The sequence below is a fragment of the Coregonus clupeaformis genome, chromosome 36 (assembly GCF_020615455.1).
Source record: "Coregonus clupeaformis isolate EN_2021a chromosome 36, ASM2061545v1, whole genome shotgun sequence".
NCBI classification, from domain to species: domain Eukaryota; kingdom Metazoa; phylum Chordata; class Actinopteri; order Salmoniformes; family Salmonidae; genus Coregonus; species Coregonus clupeaformis.
This window is the reverse complement of record NC_059227.1, coordinates 33,019,344-33,041,426: the sequence shown is the minus strand read 5'-3', so window position 1 is coordinate 33,041,426 and position 22,083 is coordinate 33,019,344. Positions and strand designations below refer to the sequence as shown.

At 46.8% G+C, this 22,083-nt stretch overlaps 1 protein-coding gene across 1 annotated transcript in view; it reads right to left on the bottom strand.

Annotated features, from left to right (window-relative positions):
• The window catches only part of LOC121552529 (rho-associated protein kinase 2), a 43,603-nt gene that overhangs the window by 7,748 nt on the left and 13,772 nt on the right, over positions 1–22,083 (bottom strand). The window contains exons 3-21 of the mRNA XM_045211367.1: positions 19,973–20,073; positions 18,778–18,915; positions 18,396–18,656; positions 17,217–17,361; positions 16,731–16,869; positions 10,495–10,586; positions 7,932–8,091; positions 7,184–7,277; positions 6,394–6,503; positions 6,245–6,293; positions 6,023–6,158; positions 4,888–4,979; positions 4,497–4,743; positions 3,431–3,537; positions 2,833–2,992; positions 2,447–2,607; positions 1,169–1,353; positions 870–939; positions 426–529 (exon numbers count right to left, since the gene is read on the bottom strand). Coding sequence (XP_045067302.1) covers positions 426–529; positions 870–939; positions 1,169–1,353; positions 2,447–2,607; positions 2,833–2,992; positions 3,431–3,537; positions 4,497–4,743; positions 4,888–4,979; positions 6,023–6,158; positions 6,245–6,293; positions 6,394–6,503; positions 7,184–7,277; positions 7,932–8,091; positions 10,495–10,586; positions 16,731–16,869; positions 17,217–17,361; positions 18,396–18,656; positions 18,778–18,915; positions 19,973–20,073 — 2,551 coding nt within the window. The remainder of the gene's footprint in view (positions 1–425; positions 530–869; positions 940–1,168; positions 1,354–2,446; positions 2,608–2,832; positions 2,993–3,430; positions 3,538–4,496; positions 4,744–4,887; positions 4,980–6,022; positions 6,159–6,244; positions 6,294–6,393; positions 6,504–7,183; positions 7,278–7,931; positions 8,092–10,494; positions 10,587–16,730; positions 16,870–17,216; positions 17,362–18,395; positions 18,657–18,777; positions 18,916–19,972; positions 20,074–22,083) is intronic.

The following is a 22,083-nucleotide window of genomic DNA, read 5'->3' as shown; positions in this document are numbered from 1 at the left end:
GTGATAAGTGTGGAAGGCATGTTTACGTCAGGCTACAGCTAATCTTTCATGGACAGACTACAGTCCTCGAGAGACAGTGTGTGCTAATGACACTAATCTCCAAGAGCTTGTCAGAGGTGCTCAGAGGTTCAAGATGATATTTTCCTTTCAAAATGGTCCGTTCCAGCAACTACAGTGGATGCGTAACCAGCCCAGCCCAGTACAGCTCGGCTCAGTTTGGCTTGGCTCAGTAGTGTGAACAAATAGTGTCAGGTAGGGTTGCAAAATTCCGGTAACTTTCCCAAAGTTCCCAGGTTTTCCAGAAATCTTACAGTAATCTTACAACTAGGATTTCTGGAAAACCTAGGAACTTTGGGAAAGTTATCGGAATTTTGCAACCTTAGTGTCAGGGAACAGTTTATGGTAGGATCCTATTGTTCCAGTACCTCTCCTCCTGGTACTCCTCCAGTCTCTGCTGAATGTCCTTATACAGCTTGTTCCTCTCATCACACTCATCCTTCAGCTCCCGGATCTGGGTCTTGTACAGGGTCTGAGACAGAGGAAACAGTCAACAACTATGGTAAGTCCCAAATGGCAGCATATCCCATATGTAGTGCACTACTTTTGACCAGGGTCCATAGGGCTCTGGTCAAAAGTAGTGCACTATATAGGGAATAGGGTGCCATTTGGGACAGATCCATACACTGGAAAGCAGAATGAATAGACAGAAACAGCTAATAATAGACTTTCTTAGGGGTGCAAAATTCCTGTCACTTCCCCAAAATACCCAGGAGTATTCCAACCAGGATTTCTGGAAAACCTGGAAATTTAGGGAACATTTTGCAACCCGGTCTTTCCACACATTGGGAGTGTCTAGAAATCAACAGTACCGTGAAATACTGCTCCGCTTCCAGCTGGTCCTTCAACTCCTTCAGCTGTCCGTCAGCCTCCTGTCTCTCCCTGTGATTTGGCAAAATCACTGTCAATCACTGCCATGTCAAATCACATGTCAATCTGAAACTCCCACCACTTAGGGCATGGGGCAGACAGACATGATATCTAACATCCATTGGCCATCACATCTCTCTTCCCCATGCCCAAGTGGTGGGAGTTGTGTGCGTCACTTGTTTCAGATTGACATGCTTATGTCCAAGCCAGCCGCACTGTGTGTGTGTGTATCCCCCTCTACCTGCGTAGCTCCTGGTTCTGTTTCTCCAGGCTGTGCTTCATGTCTAGCAGGTGGTTGAGCTCCTGCTTCAGCTGCTTCTCTGAGGAGCGCAGGGCCGTCACCTGCTGGGTCTGGGCCTTCATGTCATTCTGGCTCAGCCTGCGCTTCAGCTCCTCCTGCTCCATGCCCAGGCTCAGGTTCTTCACCTAGAGGCGGAAGGAAGGGGGGGAGAGAGAGAGAGAGAGAGAGAGAGAGAGAGAGAGAGAGAGAGAGAGAGAGAGAGAGAGAGAGAGAGACACACAGAGAGAGAGAGAGAGAGAGAGAGAGACACACAGAGAGAGAGACAGAGACAGAGAGAGAGACAGAGAGAGACAGGACGAGAGAGAGAGACAGAGACAGAGAGAGAAGCAGAGACAGAGACAGAGAGAGACAGAGCAGAGCAGAGAGACAGAGAGACAGAGAGACAGAGAGAGAGAGAGAGACAGAGAGAGAAGAGACAGAGAGAGAGAGAGAGAGAGAGAGAGAGAGAGAGAGAGACAGAGAGAGAGAGGGACAGAGAGAGAGAGACAGAGAGAGAGAGAGAGAAGGAGCAAGATGGTAATGTTAGTCAGACCTGAAGGTAACTGACAAAATAAATTAATGAGGGATACAAAGTATATTGAAAGCAGGTGCTTCCACACAGGTGTGGATCCTGAGTTAATTAAGCAATTAACATCCCATCATGCTTAGGGTCATGTATAAAAATGCTGGACAGGCCATTATTTTGGCTACCATGGCTATGCCCCCATAGGATGACAATGGCCCCATCCACAGGGCACGAGTGGTCACTGAATGGTTTGATGAGCATGAAAACGATGCAAACCATATGCCATGGCCATCTCAGTCACCAGATCTCAACCCAATTGAACACTTGTTGGAGATTCTGGAGCGACGCCTGAGACAGCGTTTTCCACCACCATCAACAAAACTCCAAATGGTGGAATTTCATGGAAGAATGGAGCATCCCTCCAATAGAGTTCCAGTCACTTGTAGCATCTATGCCAAGGTGCATTTAAGCTTTTCTGGCCCAACGCCCTATTAAGACACTTTATGTTGGTGTTTCCTTTATTTTTGCAGGTCCCTGTATGTTGGCAGCTGTTAAACAGAGAGAAGTCTTCACTTCGAAACACAAAATAGACGCACATCTCTACACACTCTCTCTCACACACACAACCCCCAACACACACACAGACACACAAGGCATGTACAGACACGCACAGGCTTGCCCAGACACACACACACACAACCCCCAACACACACCTCCTCAGCGAGTTTGTCCTTGTGCGTGTTCAGCTCATCCAGTTTGTTCTGGGCCTGCTTGTAGTCACAGTCCAGCATGGAGTGCTCCTTCTCCAGATGCAGCAGTCTGGACTCCAACTGCAGCTTGGAGCTCCGCTCCTCCTGCAGCGTCCGCTCCATCCCTGACAAACACAAGATGGAGACAATGTTACGATAACTATTATAATAATAGACAATTGTATAATATGGTGATTTAGCCAACATCTTTATCCAAACTGTCATTATTGACTCAGTAGTTTCTTGAACTCTCTTTTTTCACATCCATTTCTCTCTAATATGCTCCATTTCTATCCATCTATCCATCCCCAATCACCTCTCCTTTGTCTTCCCCCCTCTCTTCCTCTCACCTTTCAGGGCCTCAGACTTGGCCTCCTCAATGGACTTATAGATCTGGTTCTTGTCAGCAAGGCGTGTCTTGGTGGCCTTGTGCTCGGCCTCCTCTATGTCAAAACTCTGCTGCAACGACTTGAGCTTGAACGTCAGGTCAATCTCCTGGTTGCTCTTCTCCTAATGGGCCCAACCAGAGGTCAAAGGTCAGCTGTGTGTTTGTTTGTTTGTGGCTGTAATCTGTGTACATCCACAGGATCAAAAGGGGACATCCGCCCCTGTGAGAGACCTGAGAGGACTTGAGATGATTAGCTCTAATAGGTTTAAAATCAATAGAAGATCTATCTCGCTCTCTGATAGGAAAATATTTTTCATGTTGCTCACACCTATTCAATCCTCTCAGATACTCCCCAAGAAGGGGGTAGGGGCTAGAGGTCGATTTGGGCTTGGGGAAATCTAATGGATCCCGAGTGCTATCTCGGGCTTCATTAGGTCTTACGAGTGGAGTGGAGGGTTGTGTTCATCATGGCACATTTTTTAAACATTTTGAAATATTTCACTCGCATCAGTCCGTTTTCTTCCATTTGGTGTCTAATGATCACCACCCAGGCCTCTTACCTTCTCCTTGTCAGTGAGTCTCTGCTGCAGCTGCCTCTTCTCGGTCTGAATTTCAGAGAGAGAACACTTCACCTGCTTTACCTCCTCCTCCAGACCCTGGATATGTCCTGAGAGAGAGAGAGAGAGACAGACAGACAGTGACAGAGAGAGGACAGAGTGAGAGAGAGACAGAGTGAGAGAGAGAGAGACAGGGAGAGAGAGAGAGACAGAGAGAGGGAGAGACAGAGGACAGAGTGAGAGAGAGAGAGACAGGGAGAGAGACAGGGAGAGAGACAGGGAGAGAGACAGGGAGAGAGACAGAGAGAGAGACAGAGAGTGAGAGAAACGGAGATGGAGAATGAGAGAGTGTAATGTTTACTGTTAATATTTATTGTTTATTTCACTTTTGTTTACTATCTACTTCACTTGCTTTGGCAATGTTAACATATGTTTCCCATGCCAATAAAGCCTTTAAATTGAAATTGAATTGAGTGTGGAAAAGAGATTTGAGACATTAGTATCGCTCCGACATATCTGTGGTGGCAGCATCATGCTACCTGTGAGGGCAGCATCATGCTATCTGTGAGGGCAGCATCATGCTATCTGTGAGGGCACCAAGCTAAGGAGAGCACACACCTGTTCAGTCAAGGCTTCACACAGAGTACTAGGAGAGAGATTACGTCATCTACCTGTATTCATTCATTCACTCATTCCCTCCTTTAATGTGTAAAAATAACATCTGTCAATGTTTATTTTCCTTGTTGCCCCTGACTCCACCCAAGTGGAGACTTTGAAAGAGGGAAAACTGAGACATCAGAGCAAACAAAATTACTTGCCTGTTCCAAACTGTCCCGTCTGAACTGAATGGACGCAATGACCAATGTCCCAAAGTTTCCAAAACACAGTCCCTCTGTAAGAGTGACGTACTCTCAGGCAGACCTGGGTCCTAGCTGTGCTTGGTTGAGCTTGCCTGGCGCAATTTAACCAATGAAATGCAAACCCTGCCCCTTTGTCACTCATGTCAATATGGAACCAATGGAATGGTTACAAACGTGCAAACTCTGTCCATTTGACAACCAAGTCTCACCCTGCAGGTCCACTATAGTCTCTGTCCCCATACTGCTGTCCCTCCTCTCGGCCTCCAGGTCGGCCTGCAGGCCCATCAGCTGCTGCTCCAGGCCCATCTTGGCGTTCTCCAGCTGGGTGCACTTGTCCACCAGCTCCCTGAGGCTGAGCTCCAGGGCCTGGGAATGCTTCTGGGCCTCCACCTGGCTCCTGCGTAGCCGCCCCGCCGCCTCCTGCTCCTCTGCCAGCACCGCTGTCGCCTCATCCAGCTGGGGGTGGGGGGGGGGTTGGAGTTTTATCTTTATTAGTCAATTCAGGAGTGCAGAATTGGTGGCACATGTAGCCTCAAGTGCGGAGTGAGAGAGAGCGAGAGAGTGACAGAGAAGGTAGAGAGATGGACTGTTCTGCCTCACCTGTCTCTGCAGATGGATGTTCTTCTCATTGGACATCTGAGAGGTCTGGTTCCTCCTCTTCAGCTCTTCCAGCTGGTCCCGCAGGCTGTTCACTAGACAAGGACAATCAGGTGGACAGGTCAATCAGTGTATAGGTGTGTAAGAGTGAGAAAGCGTACAGGTGAGGAAATAGATGGACAGGAGAATATTGGGTATCTGTATGTATTATGTGATCCCCAAGGCAGCAGCTCCTCTTCCTGAAAAGGTAAAGGTAACTGGAGTGTGTGGCGGGATAAAATCCTAACTTAATTGCTGAATTCCAAATCAACCCCTAGCCCTTATACCCTAGGCACTATAGATCTGAGAGGATTGGACAGATGTAAGCATTATGGTAAATATATTCACATTGCCTTCTGATTGGCTGGGTGGAGAATGATGTCACGGTGTTGCTTCCACCTAGCCAATCCTCTCAGATGTAAAGGAGTGGCTGGGGAGTAGGGGCTGGAGAGTAGGGGCTAGGGAGTAGGGGCTAGGGAGTAGGGGCTAGGGAGTAGGGGCTAGGGAGTAGGGGCTGGAGGGTAGGGGCTGGAGAGTAGGGGCTGGAGAGTAGGGGCTGGAGAGTAGGGGCTGGAGAGTAGGGGCTGGAGAGTAGGGGCTGGAGAGTAGGGGCTGGAGAGTAGGGGCTGGAGAGTAGGGGCTGGAGAGTAGGGGCTAGGGAGTAGGGGCTGGAGAGTAGGGGCTGGAGAGTAGGGGCTGGAGAGTAGGGGCTGGAGAGTAGGGGCTGGAGAGTAGGGGCTGGAGAGTAGGGGCTGGAGAGTAGGGGCTGGAGAGTAGGGGCTGGAGAGTAGGGGCTGGAGAGTAGGGGCTGGAGAGTAGGGGCTGGAGAGTAGGGGCTGGAGAGTAGGGGCTGGAGAGTAGGGGCTGGGGGTCTAGTTGGGATTCACAACTGTTTCATTGACATAATGTTGAGATAATGAGATAATGTTACATACATAGAAATATAATCCATCGAAAGGGCTTGGAACCTCTAACTGTGTCCTTCGGATCCTGAGGACCAAGTTTGGGAAACGCTGCTCTAACCCTTGAATGGGCAGATCCGTTCAATTGATTCTATTTCTATGGTTCCATATGCATGCGTCACACAGCGTGGGCTTACGGTCGTTCTCCAGGCTGCGTTTCCTGTCCGCCTCCAGCTCCACCTTGCGGAGGTTCTCTGCACTCTGGTACTGCAGCAGGGCTCTCTCTCTCTCCAGCTGCCTCAGAGAAGACTCCACTCTCTGCCTGCTGCTCATCTACATGGACAGCAAAGGGTTCATGTGTGATGTGCCAAAACATTACTGACCATCAACTATACATACTGCACATCACACAGTCTCACCTCTTCGTCCAGTTCTTTGACCAGCTTCTCTAGACGACTAGTGGTAGTCCTGGGGAGAGAGGAGCGTGTGTGTGAGTGAGTGTGTGTGTGTGTGTTCAGTCATGCAGTATGTGTGTGTGTGCACATGTGTATTCTGAGGTGAGCCCTACTTGCACTTGTGTTCCAGGTGGTCTTTGGCCTCCATCTCATGATTGAGCTGCTCCTCCAGATGATGGAGCTTCTCCTGCAGATGATGGAGCTTCTCCTGCAGCTGATCTGACTGAAGAAGACATGGAAGGAGAGTTAACAAGTATGCACACTAACATGGAGCTCAACAGATGCACACTCAGGTATCAATATGTCTGACAGTTCTGTCGGTAATCACACAGCGCTGAGTTCTGTCAGTCTGACAGTTCTGTCGGTAATCACACAGCGCTGAGTTTTGTCAGTCTGACAGTTCTGTCTGGTAATCACACAGCGCTGAGTTCTGTCAGTCTGACAGTTCTGTCTGTTAATCACACAGCACTGAGTTTTGTCAGTCTGACAGTTCTGTCTGGTAATCACACAGCGCTGAGTTCTGTCAGTCTGACAGTTCTGTCTGGTAATCACAGCGCTGAGTTCTGTCAGTCTGACAGTTGTTTTGTCTGTCTGTCTATTTTGTCTGTCTGAGAATGGGATATTTTCATAGAGTTCTAGTCTGTTAGATAGTTCTATTGTGTCTGTCTGATAATTGAGTGTTCTATTCAACCTGTCGGTCTTAGAATTATGTCTGTCTATACGAGTGTTCTATTGTACTGGTTAGTCTTGAGAGCTACTACATTGCATTTCATTATTACATTTGGACTCAAATGTCAGTCTTGTGCCTTCTGAGTACACATCTTCCCCTCTGCTCCCAGCTGTGCTTTAAAACAAGCAAACAAACCCAAACACATGTATATACGCAACGATTCAACAACCTACCTCTCCTTTGATGCTGTCCTGTTTTTCCTCACACCTATCCAAACAGTCTTCAGATTCCTTCACAGAGATCACTTTATTCACACCGCTCATCAGTCTGGTAGAGTAGGAGAGAGGGTGTGGGTCTTTAAACTGGCTTTACCTGAGGTGCCCTACCAGCCATGCCAACCTCCCCCGCCCTCTGAGTGCCCATGCCAGCATCCCACCCCATAACACATCCTGCCCAACCCAGAACCCACCCACTTCAGACTCCAGCGCTACAATCCCCATTCACTGATCATGATCATAAGATCAGACTTTTATCATGAGCCTAGTGGATTTACTAGAAGGGCTATTGGAACAAGGAGGCAGTGTAAAGCAGGAACAGACGCACAGTGTACAACTGGCTTAAAACAGTCTTCTAGTTCTACATGTGTGAAACACAATCTCTCCCTCTCTCTCACCCTCCATCCCTCTCTAGCTACAGGCAGAGCGGACCTTAAGCACATTTCCTGCAGAGCACAGAGAGCCTTACAAAAACAAATACCCTAGTGAATAAAGACAGAGACCGTTCGCTAACAAGAAAACTCCCTTAAAACACACAGTACATAGATTCAAATTCATTCCAATTTAAAATGTAGTAAACCAAACCAGATTCCTGGATAATTGGCTAGCTTGCTGAAGCTAAATATAACAATAACATAACTATATACAGACACTGTATAGATGGAAAACTGAACTCTTAGAATAGATAGAAACCAATCAGCCTTACTGGTCGTCTTTGAAGTAGGTAAAACCCACGAATGGCAGCTGGTTGCCCACAAAGGCCCTTGGTGTGGGGAAGGTCTCCACGTCACCTTTTTCATCCTCAATCTCCTCAAAGTTACTGGTGTCTATGTCACTGCTCAACTCCGGCACTACTGGGGCTACGGCTGAAGGAGGGACAGGCAGAGAGTGTGAGAGAGAGAGAGAGGGAGGCAGAGAGGGGACGATGGGGGCAGAGAGGGAGGAGAGAGGCAGAGAGAGAGAGAGAGAGAGAGATGCAGTCAGAAAGAAGCAAAGAGTGTGTGTGTGAGAGAGCGAGAGAGAGAACAGGAAGGGGTGGAAATAGTGTGGGTTTGGGCAGAGGAAGGATACATAGTTGGTTAAAAGATGTCTAAAATCAACCAACTCGGCTTAGTGCAAAAACTGGTCTCAATCAAGAGACACTAACACAGAGATAACCGTCGGCTCCTCCGATTCTCAATCAGAGATGATTTTTTCACTATACTGTGATGTTCTAAGTGTGTGTAGTCTGTGTGTGTGTGTGTGTGTGTGTGGTACACCGAGCCACCCTGGGCACAAGCAGTAGGAGCGAGCGAGCTGGCGTGGGGCGGACACCAGACCCACCACTCCTCTCTCCCCCTACAGTACCCGCTTTGTGCCCCAACACACACTGTTGCCTTTCACACACCCAGCCTAAACACTCTGGGAGAGAAAGAACCAACTCCCCTTCTTCTGCTCTTTTAAAGGCCTCCGGCTGTACAGTAGCCAGACAGAAATGTGTCAAGGGGCCAGGAGGCGAAAGCTGAGCCGAGCGGAGCCCAGTTGCTCGACAACCAAAAAAGATGTCACTGATGGCTAGGAAACTAAGCGGCCATGTTGGATCTTATTTCTTCAACAGGATCCATTCTGGCTCCAGGCAAAGAGAACCAAGTCAAGACAGAACCCTCAGTAGGGAGAGATCAAGAGATGGTGGACGAATGAAAGACAGGAGAGAGAGACAGAGAAATGAGAGAGGGAGCAATAAAAGAGAGGGAATTAAAGAAAAAGCGAAAAGCAAGAGCTGTGCGGTGAGACTGGAGAGAGAGAGACACGGTCCCGGCACCGTGGAGGCCAATTGCGACGCGGCTTTCCCAGCATGCTCCCTGATAGCGGGTAGGCTAATGACAGGCAGCTGTGGCCACAGTGAGAGTGGAGAGAGGAGGGAGCGACCGCCCTCGAATCTGATCTGGGGCCTGGTGCAGCGGTTCTGGGGCGCCCCCTCTCATTACTTCAACCCAGCCCTGCCAGAACCTAGGGGGGGCTACCTCCACCCCCCTCCCTCTTTCCCTTGCTCCATCATAGGACAGGGTGCTTGCTAGCACCCAGGCTGCGTCCCAAATGGCACTCCATTCCCTATATAGGGCACTACTTTTGACCAGGGCCCATAGGGTAGTGCACTATGTAGGGAATAGTGTGCCATTTGAGACGCAGCCCCAGTCTCCCACATCCGAGAGTTTTACAGCTTTATTTCAGGCAACAGTCAGAAATGGGGCCGCTTTAGCCTGCTAGCTAATGAGCAGACTTGAGAGAGTGAGACTGCCTTCCGATTCTCCATCCTTATCCACTTGGAGACTTTCTCCCATTGATTTGGCAATGGTGGAAACTTCCCCCAGCTAATGCTAACACCAATCCTACGCTTTTAAATCCATGGTGGGGAGTGTGTAAGTGCACAGCTATGACCCCTACCTTATTCCCTTCCTTCCTTATTCCCTTCCTTCCTTATTCCCTTCCTTCCTTATTCCCTTCCTTCCTTAGTGACTTGTTTGATCTGGCGGTACTGGATAACTGCAAGCAGCTTTTCCAACATTTCTCTCTGTGTTTGTGTGTGGTGTGTGTGTGCGATCCCACCATAGCACTTTCAGTAGATTTCTGTCACATGATATCAAACTCAGTGAGGATGGAAGGATTGAGGAGCCCATGTGTGCGATCTCTCTCTGTGACAAGTACATACTACTCACCAAGCATGAACGTCTGTACAGCATTGCACAGTGTAGTATGCTTTAATGAACGATTAGTAATAGTTCAGTATTCATCAAGAGCGGGAGTGCTGATCTAGGATCTGTTTAGCCTTTTAGATCACAATTAATCAAATAAAATGGACAGCAGGAAGGACCTGATCCTAGATCATTATTCCTACTCTGAGACGATTGATACTGTACATACGGCCTCTGGCCATGCAGGGTTGTGCTGCAGTGCTGATGATAGACATGTGACTGTTCTGCTCAGTCTCTGCTGATAGACCACAGATAGAGTAGAGCCCAATGCTTCAGACTCCCTACATGGGAATGAACTGTAGTGTGAAGTCATGACAATAACAAGTTGGGTGATGGCGAGACAGATTGGGAAGGAGTCAGAGAGAGAGAGAGAGAGGGGCAGATAGACAGGCACACAGACAACATGCACACACACACACACACACGACTGAACACACACACACAAATAACCACACACACACTGTATGACTGAAGTCATACACGCACAAATACGCACATGGCTTGACTGAACAAACACACACACACACACACACTTACTCTCTCGGATGGTGTCGAAGGTCCACTGGTCGTTGGTGAAGAAGGGGTGTCTCTTGATCTCCTCCACGCCGTTCCTCCCCAGACGCACCTCCCTGTACATAGCCAATGGGACGGAGCGGTCAGAGAGCGGTCACTCACTCAAACGTGCAAATTCGACAGCAACCTGAACACAAAGCGCCACTTTCCTCAACACAGCTGGAGCGACCACTAGCCCACTAGGCACTGACCACAGTCCACTGATTGACCAGGCTGGACCGCCTCACGACCACTGCAGCGGTCAGTAACGGTCAGTAGGACCAGAGTAAGTGCAGCCAGTAAGAGTAGTGATATGGAGAGAATATAGAATATAGCAAAGTAGGGAGCAGACTAGTCAACAACACTACTGGCACACCACTATCTCTACTGCTGCACTTCCCTCCCTCCCTGTTCCCCTCTGGCCTCCCGCCTCCTCTGCCGCAGGGCTGTAGGGGTGCGGCAGTTTGGGCTGCCACATGTGGGACATTCCAGACTCAGCCAAGAGGAATGGAGCAAGGGAGGGGTGTGTTTCTGCCCCACTACAAAACATGATGGGAGAGACCATGGCAGACACACAGAGCATGTCCCGAAGCCCAGAATACTGAGGCGAGAGTGAGAATGAAAGAGATATAAGGTAATACAGAAAGAGAAATATGGAGAGAAGAGAAAGAGAGACAGGAGAGAAAGAGAGAGCGAGCATACCAAAACACCAAGAGAGGGCCAACTGCCAAATAGAGAGAGAAAATAGAAATGGGGACAGAATAGAGAGATGGGAAGGGACCAAGTCCTTACTGACTGAGTGAGTTAGCTGGTGAGTGAGAGATGGGAAGGGACCAAGTCCTTACTGACTGAGTGAGTTAGCTGGTGAGTAGAGAGATGGGAAGGGACCAAGTCCTTACTAGGTGTGTGGTGGGGGAAGGGACCAAGTCCTTACTGACTGAGTGAGTTAGCTGGTGAGTAGAGAGATGGGAAGGGACCAAGTCCTTACGGACTGAGTGAGTTAGTTGGTGAGTAGAGAGATGGGAAGGGACCAAGTCCTTACTGACTGAGTGAGTTAGTTGGTGAGTAGAGAGATGGGAAGGGACCAAGTCCTTACTGACTGATGCCCCCCAGTGTCACTTCTTGCCACTGGGGGGCAGTAATACATAAGGTGATGGGCCAGGACCATAGACTTGGATAGACATAACATCTCTGTATCAGTGTCATGATGGTGTCTGTGCGAGCCTGGGCAGCCCCATTAAGGCCCTCTCCATCTTGGAAATAGTATATTTTCTTCACAGGTAAAATGTATTGGCTGATCCCTCCTGATGACCCAGCTGTCACGACGCCAACCGGGTTATCAGGAGGCATCAGCCAATGAAGTTCGAAGTCCTGCCCAGTTGACTAAATCAAAATGGCGAAAGGCCTCAATGGTGCTGCCCATGCTAACACAGGCTTTTGGCCACTAGAGGACTCCATACAACCCCATGGCCAGCACATAGGTTTGGTTAGGTTTCAATTATAAAACATTCCTAATGTGACTTAAAGGATAAGAGACTGGTGGAAGAAATATGGTGGAAGGAAACTCTCAACCATGTTTACATCAATCCAATGCTTTTTAAAACTTTAGTAGTAGATGTAAGAAGAATCAAGTACCTTTACCTTTATCTGACAGAAAGAGAGAGGAAAAACAACAAATGAAGTTATAGCACATTTGACATGTTATGTTTATGTAATATTAAACATGCATCACTGACTACCCCCTTCAAATAGGGTTAATAAAAACCATCTACAACAACAGCTAAAACATAAGCAATAAAACACTTCTTCACAAATCTATCAGTTCACAGCCAGCCAGTGTGTGTGTGTGTTTCTGTTCAACCAAACTAGATTGTCTGGTTTATCTTCAAAAAGCCTCTGCATTCCAGAGGAGGTGGTCGTTCGGTTTCTCAAGCCCGATGACAAGCTGAATATTCTCTCCATGAACGCTTGGGATGCAGGGGCAGACACCAGATCCAGTGCCACAGGCCACAGCTTTGGATAAACAGCCATCCTTGCCTGCCAGAACTGGAGAGGTGGCTCTGTAAACATGCCCCCCTTCACAGCTCACACAGGGCACTTAATGCCCTGCCAGGTTCACCCTGCGGCTGGACAGTGACCTCAGACACAATCTTCAATGTGAGGAAGCTATATTTCTGAAGAACTGTGGGCGAGATGGTTGCTGGATTCAACGTGCTGGCACCTTGCAGGGATCCTGCTTCTCCACGGCTGTACTCTCTGGTTGCTGAAGTACAAAATACTACTTCCCTCATCAGTGGCTCCATCTCAAATCAGGCAACCTGCTGCAGGGGTTGGATCGAAGTTGGCTGCCAGAGGATTCAGTATGCATGCGAAGCGCTCACGCAGTGACTTCAGGAGGACCTGTGTCAACTGTTTTGCAACAGTAGTTGACTGCAAGTGTCAAGGTTGAGAAGGTACGGTACCACATTAGACAGCGACTGGCTGTCAGCTTGAAGTTGGTCGGTGTGGATTGGTTGAGAAGGTACGGTACCACATTAGACAGCGACTGGCTGTCAGCTTGAAGTTGGTCGGTGTGGATTGGTTGAGAAGGCACGGCACCACATTAGACAGCGACTGGCTGTCAGCTTGAAGTTGGTCGGTGTGGATTGGTTGAGAAGGCACGGCACCACATTAGACAGCGACTGGCTGTCAGCTTGAAGTTGGTCGGTGTGGATAGGTTGAGAAGGCACGGCACCACATTAGACAGCGACTGGCTGTCAGCTTGAAGTTGGTCGGTGTGGATTGGTTGAGAAGGCACGGCACCACATTAGACAGCGACTGGCTGTCAGCTTGAAGTTGGTCGGTGTGGATTGGTTGAGAAGGCACGGCACCACATTAGACAGCGACTGGCTGTTAGCTTGAAGTTGGTCGGTGTGGATTGGTTGAGAAGGCACGGCACCACATTAGACAGCGACTGGCTGTCAGCTTGAAGTTGGTCGGTGTGGATTGGTTGAGAAGGCACGGCACCACATTAGACAGCGACTGGCTGTCAGCTTGAAGTTGGTCGGTGTGGATTGGTTGAGAAGGCACGGCACCACATTAGACAGCGACTGGCTGTCAGCTTGAAGTTGGTCGGTGTGGATTGGTTGAGAAGGCACGGCACCACATTAGACAGCGACTGGCTGTCAGCTTGAAGTTGGTCGGTGTGGATTGGTTGAGAAGGCACGGCACCACATTAGACAGCGACTGGCTGTCAGCTTGAAGTTGGTCGGTGTGGATTGGTTGAGAAGGCACGGCACCACATTAGACAGCGACTGGCTGTCAGCTTGAAGTTGGTCGGTGTGGATTGGTTGAGAAGGCACGGCACCACATTAGACAGCGACTGGCTGTCAGCTTGAAGTTGGTCGGTGTGGATTGGTTGAGAAGGCACGGCACCACATTAGACAGCGACTGGCTGTCAGCTTGAAGTTGGTCGGTGTGGATTGGTTGAGAAGGCACGGCACCACATTAGACAGCGACTGGCTGTCAGCTTGAAGTTGGTCGGTGTGGATTGGTTGAGAAGGCACGGCACCACATTAGACAGCGACTGGCTGTCAGCTTGAAGTTGGTCGGTGTGGATAGGTTGAGAAGGCACGGCACCACATTAGACAGCGACTGGCTGTCAGTTTGAAGTTGGTCGGTGTGGATAGGTTGAGAAGGCACGGCACCACATTAGACAGCGACTGGCTGTCAGCTTGAAGTTGGTCGGTGTGGATAGGTTGAGAAGGCACGGCACCACATTAGACAGCGACTGGCTGTCAGCTTGAAGTTGGTCGGTGTGGATTGCGAACGGCTCCAGCAACTGTTCTAGCTTGGCCCAGTCCAGGCCGTGCTCGCCCTAGAATTTCTTCCCTGTTAGATAATGATAGCTAGTGATAGTGACGCACAAGCTAGGTATATTTGAAACATCGCCATCTACTGTCAGCATTTACATGCCAGAGTTTGAAAACCCCATTAGAAAAAAAAGCTTTAAAACCCAATTCGATTTTTGCCCAAAGTTTAGAAGAAAAAAACAAAAAATAAATATTTTATGATGGTTTTTATTTTAGGTCATTTTGCAGTGAAATATAATAGTTTCAGTTTAGTTTTACAAATGTTTTCTCTATTTTTATTTCAGTTTACTAAATTGTTTTTTTATTTTATTTTCAGTTTTCGTTTACTATAATAACCTTGGTGTGTGTAGGGAGTGTGTGTGTGTGTATGGGTGTGTGTGGGTGTTCGTGTGTGCATCTCAGTGCGTGTATGTGCATGCGTGAGAGAGTGTGTGTGTGAGAGAGAGTGAGTGAGAGACTGCAGAGTGAGTGAGAGAGAAAATAAGCAGAGAGGAAGGGGAGTAGAAGGCAGAAAGGGCTAGTGTTTGACATCTACTATACCTCTGACGTCCCACCTCTTAATAACCTCTACTCCCATCAACTACTACTACTTCTGTGATGCTAAGTATCTAATAGACATTTATCAAAGAATCACTCACTCAGGTTTCATTCCCATCTTTTCAAACTTCTTCTTAACTTTTCTGGTCCCAGTTTAAACCAAGAACAACCTTGTTTGTTGTTCAAGGCTTAATAACAGTATTTATAGTGTTCATAAGCACTACATTGATACTTCACAAATCATTTATAAGCAAATTCATAATACATAACTTTAAGTCTGGTGCTCTGCCAAAAGGTTTCCTCCCTTTATGTGGCATGACATTAGCTCAAGCTAAAGATTCCTGAAGCATATAGGTCTTATTAAGGGACTATGAAGGTTTCGTTAAGCAACTTCGTTTAAAGCGGGACAGCTTTTCTCCCACATACACTACCGGTCAAAAGTTTTAGAACACCTACTCATTCAAGGGTTTTCCTTTATTTTTACTATTTTCTACATTGTAGAATAATAGTGAAGACATCAAAACTTTGAAATAACACATATGGAATCATGCAGTAACCAAAAAAGTGTTAAACAAATCAAAATATATTTTAGATTTGATATTCTTCAAATAGCCACCCTTTGCCTTGATGACAGCTTTGCACACTCTTGGCATTCTCTCAACAAGCTTCATGAGGTAGTCACCTGGAATGCATTTCAATTCAATTTAAAAGTTAATTTGTGGAATTTCTTTCCTTCTTAATGCGTTTGAGCCAATCAGTTGTGTTGTGACAAGGTAGGGAGGGGTATACATCAGATAGTCCTATTTGGTAAAAGACCAAGTCCACATTATGGCAATAACAGCTCAAATAAGCAAAGAGAAATGACAGTCGATCATTACTTTAAGGTCAGTCAATACAGAACATTTCAAGAACTTTGAAAGTTTCTTCAAGTGCAGTCGCAAAAACCATCAAGCGCTATGATGACACTGGCTCTCATGAGGACCGCCACAAGAATGGAAGACCCAGAGTTACCTCTGCTGCAGAGGATAAGTTCATTAGAGTTACCAGCCTCAGAAATTGCAGCCAAAATAAATGCTTCACAGAGTTCAAGTAAGACACATCTCAACATCAACTGTTCAGAGGGGACTATGTGAATCAGGCCTTAATGGTCGAATTGCTGCAAAGAAACCACGACTAAAGGACACCAATAAGAAGAAGAGACTTGCTTGGGCCAAGAAACACGAGCAATGGACATTAGACCAGTGGAAATGTGTCCTTTTGAGGTTTTTGGTTCCAACTGCCGTGTCTTTGTGAGACGCTGTGTGGGTGAACGGATGATCTCCGCATGTTTATTTCCCACCGTAAAACATGGAGGAGGAAGTGTTATGGTGTGGGGGTGCTTTGCTGGTGACACTGTCTGTGATTTATTTAGAATTCAAGGCACACTTAACCAGCATGGCTACCACTGCATCTGCAGTGATACACCATCCCATCTGGTTTGGGCTTAGTGGGACTGTCATTTGTTTTTCAACAGGACAATGACCCAACACACCTCCAGGCTGTGTAAGGGCTATTTTACCAAGAAGGAGAGTGATGGAGTGCTGCATCAGATGACCTGGCCTCCACAATCCCCCCGACCTCAACCAAATTGAGATGGTTTGGGATGAGTCGGACCGTAGAGTGAAGGAAAAGCAGCCAACAAGTGCTCAGCATATGTGGGAACTCCTTCAAGACTGTTGGAAAAGCATTCCAGGTGAAGCTGGTTGAGAGAATGCCAAGAGTGTGCAAAGCTGTCATCAAGGCAAAGGGTGGCTATTTGAAGAACTTCAAATATAACATATAAACATACTGTACCTGTCAGACAGGAAGGCACAGATGAGGTCCTTGGCATCGTTGGACATCTGCACATCATCAGGGAAGTGGAGGTTATTCTTGTGATCCATGATCTTCCCGTAAGTTCCCACTAGTGACTCGGCATAAAATGGGGTGTCGCCTAAAAAGAGAGGTGAAATTTTAATAACAGGGTTTGGGTTTATGTTAGGCTTTACAGGGGAGGTTAAACTGGCTTCAATAAACACGAATAGCCTAGTAGTGTGACCAACTGGGTTTAAACCTAGGTGTACTGCATGCCACAAGACTTTTAGCCCGCTAAGCTAACACAAGTCTTGAGGTCTCAGGCAAGGTTACATATCACCCGAGCGTGGTTAATCAAACCATCTTTGATATAGTAGCTTAACGGCAATCCAAATGACAGAACTAAGCGAATTAACTTTAGCAGGTCAACGGTCAGATTGAGATCCTCAACACCATTCTTATTCAGGATCAGACAAACTCACTCACCGACCAGCATCTCAAAGATGAAGACCCCCACGGACCACCAGTCACACTCGCGTCCGTAGTAGCCGTCCCCCCCCTGGGACTTGAGCACCTCAGGGGCGATGTAGTCCGGTGTCCCCACCGCTGTGTCACAGTGGACCATGCCCGTCTGGAATGAGAGAGACGGACAGACGGAGAGGCAAGTGGGGAGACAGCCAGACAGAGATGAAGACATAGTTAAAGCAGGTAACCTAAACAGTGAAACATATTGTGCCGGTGTGACGGACACAGATTAAGCCTAGTCCTGGAATAAGAAGCACTTTCAATGGTGACTCTACATTCAACATAATTTTTTTGTCTAGGACTACGCCTAATCTGTGTCTGGGAAACTGGCCCATAAAATTTGTCCAAGAGCTTTTTGCCACACCTTACCTGTCCTGTAACACCTCTTTAAGGAATACCTGGGATAGGATAAAGTAATCCTTCAACCAAAAAAAAAATAACAAAAAATATATATATATAAAAAAAAAACATTATATATATATATAGTAAAGTGGTTGTCCCACTGGCTATCATAAGGTGAACGCACCAATTTGTAAGTCTCTCTGGATAAAAGCGTCTGCTAAATGATGAAAATGTAAAATGTAAATGTAAGACATGATTCAGCAAATTAACCTGATGGAATTTCTACGGGGAAATTGAAACTAAACAATTCAAAGTCTCACCACATGGTGGTGCACTGGAGCAGTGAAATTCCCCCAAAACCAGATTTTAGCAGTAGACAGTTAATTGCCTTGGAAATAGTCTAAAATTAGCTAATTTTAGAATTAAGTTACAGACAAAAGCTGAAAAAAGTAAGGTCTAGGGCTTGAGTTTGGTGTTTGAGATAATTACCATAACAATACCATTTAGGGTTAGGATGGAGTCTCACTCAGCAAACCCCCCCTGCCCAGTCTAGGTCCTGGATCAGAGCTTCCCAATCCTGGTCCTGGAGACCCGAAAGGCTGCACATTTGTGTTTTTGCCTTAGAACTAACACACCTGATTCAAGTGAAGACTTGATAACGAGTTGATTCTTGAATCAGGTGTGTTAGTGCTAGGGAAAAAAACTAAATGCGCACCCCTTTGGCTCCCCAGGACCAGGATTGGGAAGCATTGCCCTAGACCCAGGCCAATTCTCCAGCTCCCCTGCATCAAAACTCACAGAGTCCATCTTCATGCAGGTGCCAAAGTCAGCCAGCTTGAGGTGGCCATTTTGGTCCAGTAGTATGTTGTCCGGTTTCACATCGCGGTGGATGAAACCCATAGAGTGGATGGCATCTAGAGCCAGCACCACCTCGGCAGTGTAGAAACGGGCCCACTTCTCTGGCATGTCGTAGTTCATGGTCAGGGTGACCAGGTCGCCACCGGGCATATACTCCATCACCATGTAGAGGTGGCGGTCGTCTTGGAAAGCACAGCACAGCTGGAAAACAGATAGATGGGATATCACAACAATAACAGCTTACATTGATTGACATTTAGAGTACGTGGGAGGAGTGTGTACTGTACGTGTGTGTGTCTTTCACCCTCTCCCTCCCTCTCACCTGGACAACCCAGGGGCTGTTGGAGAAGGCCATGATGTCTCTCTCCTCCCAGAAGAAGGCGGAGTCCGAGCGTTTGAGCATCTCAAACTTGCTGAGCTGTTTCATAGCGTACACCTTCTGAGACGCCTTGTGACGAACCTGGAGGAGGGGAGTTACATGATGAGGTATAAGATTACACACGCGGCCCCACACATACACGCGGCTACACACACTTTAGTAGTAGACGCTACTGAGATCTAAGATCTCTTTCACGAGGGAAACACACTTTATTTATACAAGTAGTAGACGCTACTGAGATCTAAGATCTCTTTCACGAGGGAAACACACTTTATTTATACAAGTAGTAGATGCTACTGAGATCTAAGATCTCTTTCACGAGGGAAACACACTTTATTTATACAAGTAGTAGACGCTACTGAGATCTAAGATCTCTTTCACGAGGGAAACACACTTTATTTATACAAGTAGTAGACGCTACTGAGATCTAAGATCTCTTTCACGAGGGAAACACACTTTATTTATACAAGTAGTAGATGCTACTGAGATCTAAGATCTCTTTCACGAGGGAAACACACTTTATTTATACAAGTAGTAGACGCTACTGAGATCTAAGATCTCTTTCACGAGGGAAACACACTTTATTTATACAAGTAGTAGACGCTACTGAGATCTAAGATCTCTTTCACGAGGGAAACTGTCAAAAGAAGGCAGTATAAAAACAAATGTATAACATAAAACAGTCACCAATAGACACAAGATACAATGTCACTTTGACCGTGACACAAAGTTGCAGATAATGCCATTGAAGGCCCTTGATAACATAACATCCTGCAAACTACATGACAACACACAAAAAAACATAATAAGACACACCCACAGAACAACATGTACACGCAGATCCCCCCAGCCCCCCCTCTTCACGCAACTTCAAAAACAAAATGAATCTCCCCCCACACACACACACACACACACACACACACACACTGGACCTGTCTAAACATGCCTCTATTACAAGGTACACAGAAGCTGAAAAATACACAGAGGGAAAAAGTACAGACAGGCAGGCACCTGGAAGAGGAAGACACGGACGCAAGCACTCACACGGGCAGCAAGGAATGTAAATGTTCTCAATCTGTTTATATATCATTGTATCTTTGCGGTGCAAACACAAGTACACACAGAGGGAGTTTCTCACCAGCTGCACCTCTCCATAGGCTCCTCTGCCGATCATCTTGACCCTGTCAAAGTCCTCCAGCTTCAACTGCAGATCCCGCATCTTAACCATGGCCTTCTCATCTGCAGGACAGACAGAGGTCAGAGGTCACATGGATTACCATGGCAACAGAGGCCCACACAAATGGTTGTGTTCAAAGGACAGGTCAGCAAGGGCCTCACAGAGGTTAAATATTTAATATAACAAATATAATAATAATAATAATAATAAAATGTATAAATTAAAAATGTGCAGTTGTTACATTTTAGTTATTTAGCAGACGCTCTTCTCCAGAGCGAGTCCAGGCTAGTGAGAGGGAAGAAGGTTGGTAACACTTTACATTAAGTTGCTCGTCTACCTGTGTTGTATCACTAATTGCTACAGTAAGGGTGATACTATATGTTATGGGTCGGGTTTCATACTGGTTATTATATAGTGGTCCTCTGTAACTCAATTGGTAGAGCATGGCGCTTGTAACGCCAGGGTAGTGGGTTCGATCCCCGGGACCACCCATACGTAAAAATATATGCACGCATGATTGTAAGTCGCTTTGGATAAAAGCGTCTGCTAAATGGCATATTATTATTATTATTATTATTATTATTATTATATGAAATATTGCAAGGCAGGGTTGATACAGAAACTGTAGTTAATTGTTATAAACCCGTAACTAAGGGTGAGTTTGTACATTCACACTGGCAAAACAATCCAATTTCAGAGCACTCTGGTTTGACAGTGCACCAGAGTGCAGAATAATTGATCAATTTACGAATGCACTAAACTCTGTTATGACAGGTGTTGGTAAACGTTGGCTAAAAAACTGAATGAAATTGTTGCCAGTAGCACGGTTACAGTCACTAAACCTCCTAATAACATGAAAACAGTCTAACCAGCTCTGATAGGGTGAGTAAAATGATCAGAATATGTTCTTCTCTCATTACGAGAGCTTTGGACTACACTGAGTGTACAAAACATTAAGGATACCTGATCTTTCCATGACATAGACTGACCAGGTGAATCCGGATGAAAGCTATGATCCCTTATTGAACCCCCTTTAAAATCAGTGTAGATGAAGGGGAGGAGACAGGTTAAAGAAGGATTTTTAAGCCTTGAGACAATTGAAACTTGGATGAATGGGCATGACAAAAGAGCCTTTGAACAGGGTATGGTAATAGGTGCCAGGCACACCGGTTTGTGTCAAGTACTGCAACGTTGCTGGGTTTTTCACACTCAACAGTTTCCAGTGTGTATCAAGAATGGTCCACCACCCAAAGGACATCCAGCCAACTTGACACAACTATGGGAATCATTGGAGTCAACATGGGCCAGCATCCCTGTGGAACGCTTTAGACACCTTAAAGGGGGCGGGGGGGGTAGTATATCGTTTGAGAAGAGAACATTAATACAGAACAAGGCTATGTCAATTATTACATTTTCACAAAAATGCAGATGACCCTTATAGTCCTTAAGCTCTCGATTTGTGTCTGAAAGTAGCTAGCAAGCTAAGCAACTTTAGCCAGTTAGCTTGGGTACTTGACTGCTGTTGTGAGGTCAGAATGCTTGGATAAACCCTACTCCCCAGCCAGAGCGTCCAGTGTGCGCTCTGAACAAGGACTATCTGACAACACTCTGAATTATGAATGGCCCAGAGCGCACTGACACACCAGAGTGAATTTACAAATGCACCCTAAGGATGACAATGGATTACGATGTTGAAAGTAGCCGGGAATTAAGGAGATATGAAGTCAACTGAGAGCTAACTCTGTACCACTTCAGTTTACCAGTCCCAATTCATATAGCTACATTTATGTGCTCTGGATATCTCCATGCTTCAGCTGCGTTTAGATGGTACGAGGTAGACGGCAAACCGGATGTCATTGTTTTCAATGAGAGCACGAAGGTAAATGCTGTTGAGCCTGGCGGTGAATGCCACCAGTGTTCAAATATTTTTACTTTTGCCGTAGCGTTGTTTTCTACTGGATGTTGATTTGCACTGTTTCTGAAATCACCATAGCAACGCATCCATCGTGCTGGCTTGCTTTTGCAATCTCCCTCTTTCTTGCTACCTTAGATAATGCAAAGCATCTTATTAC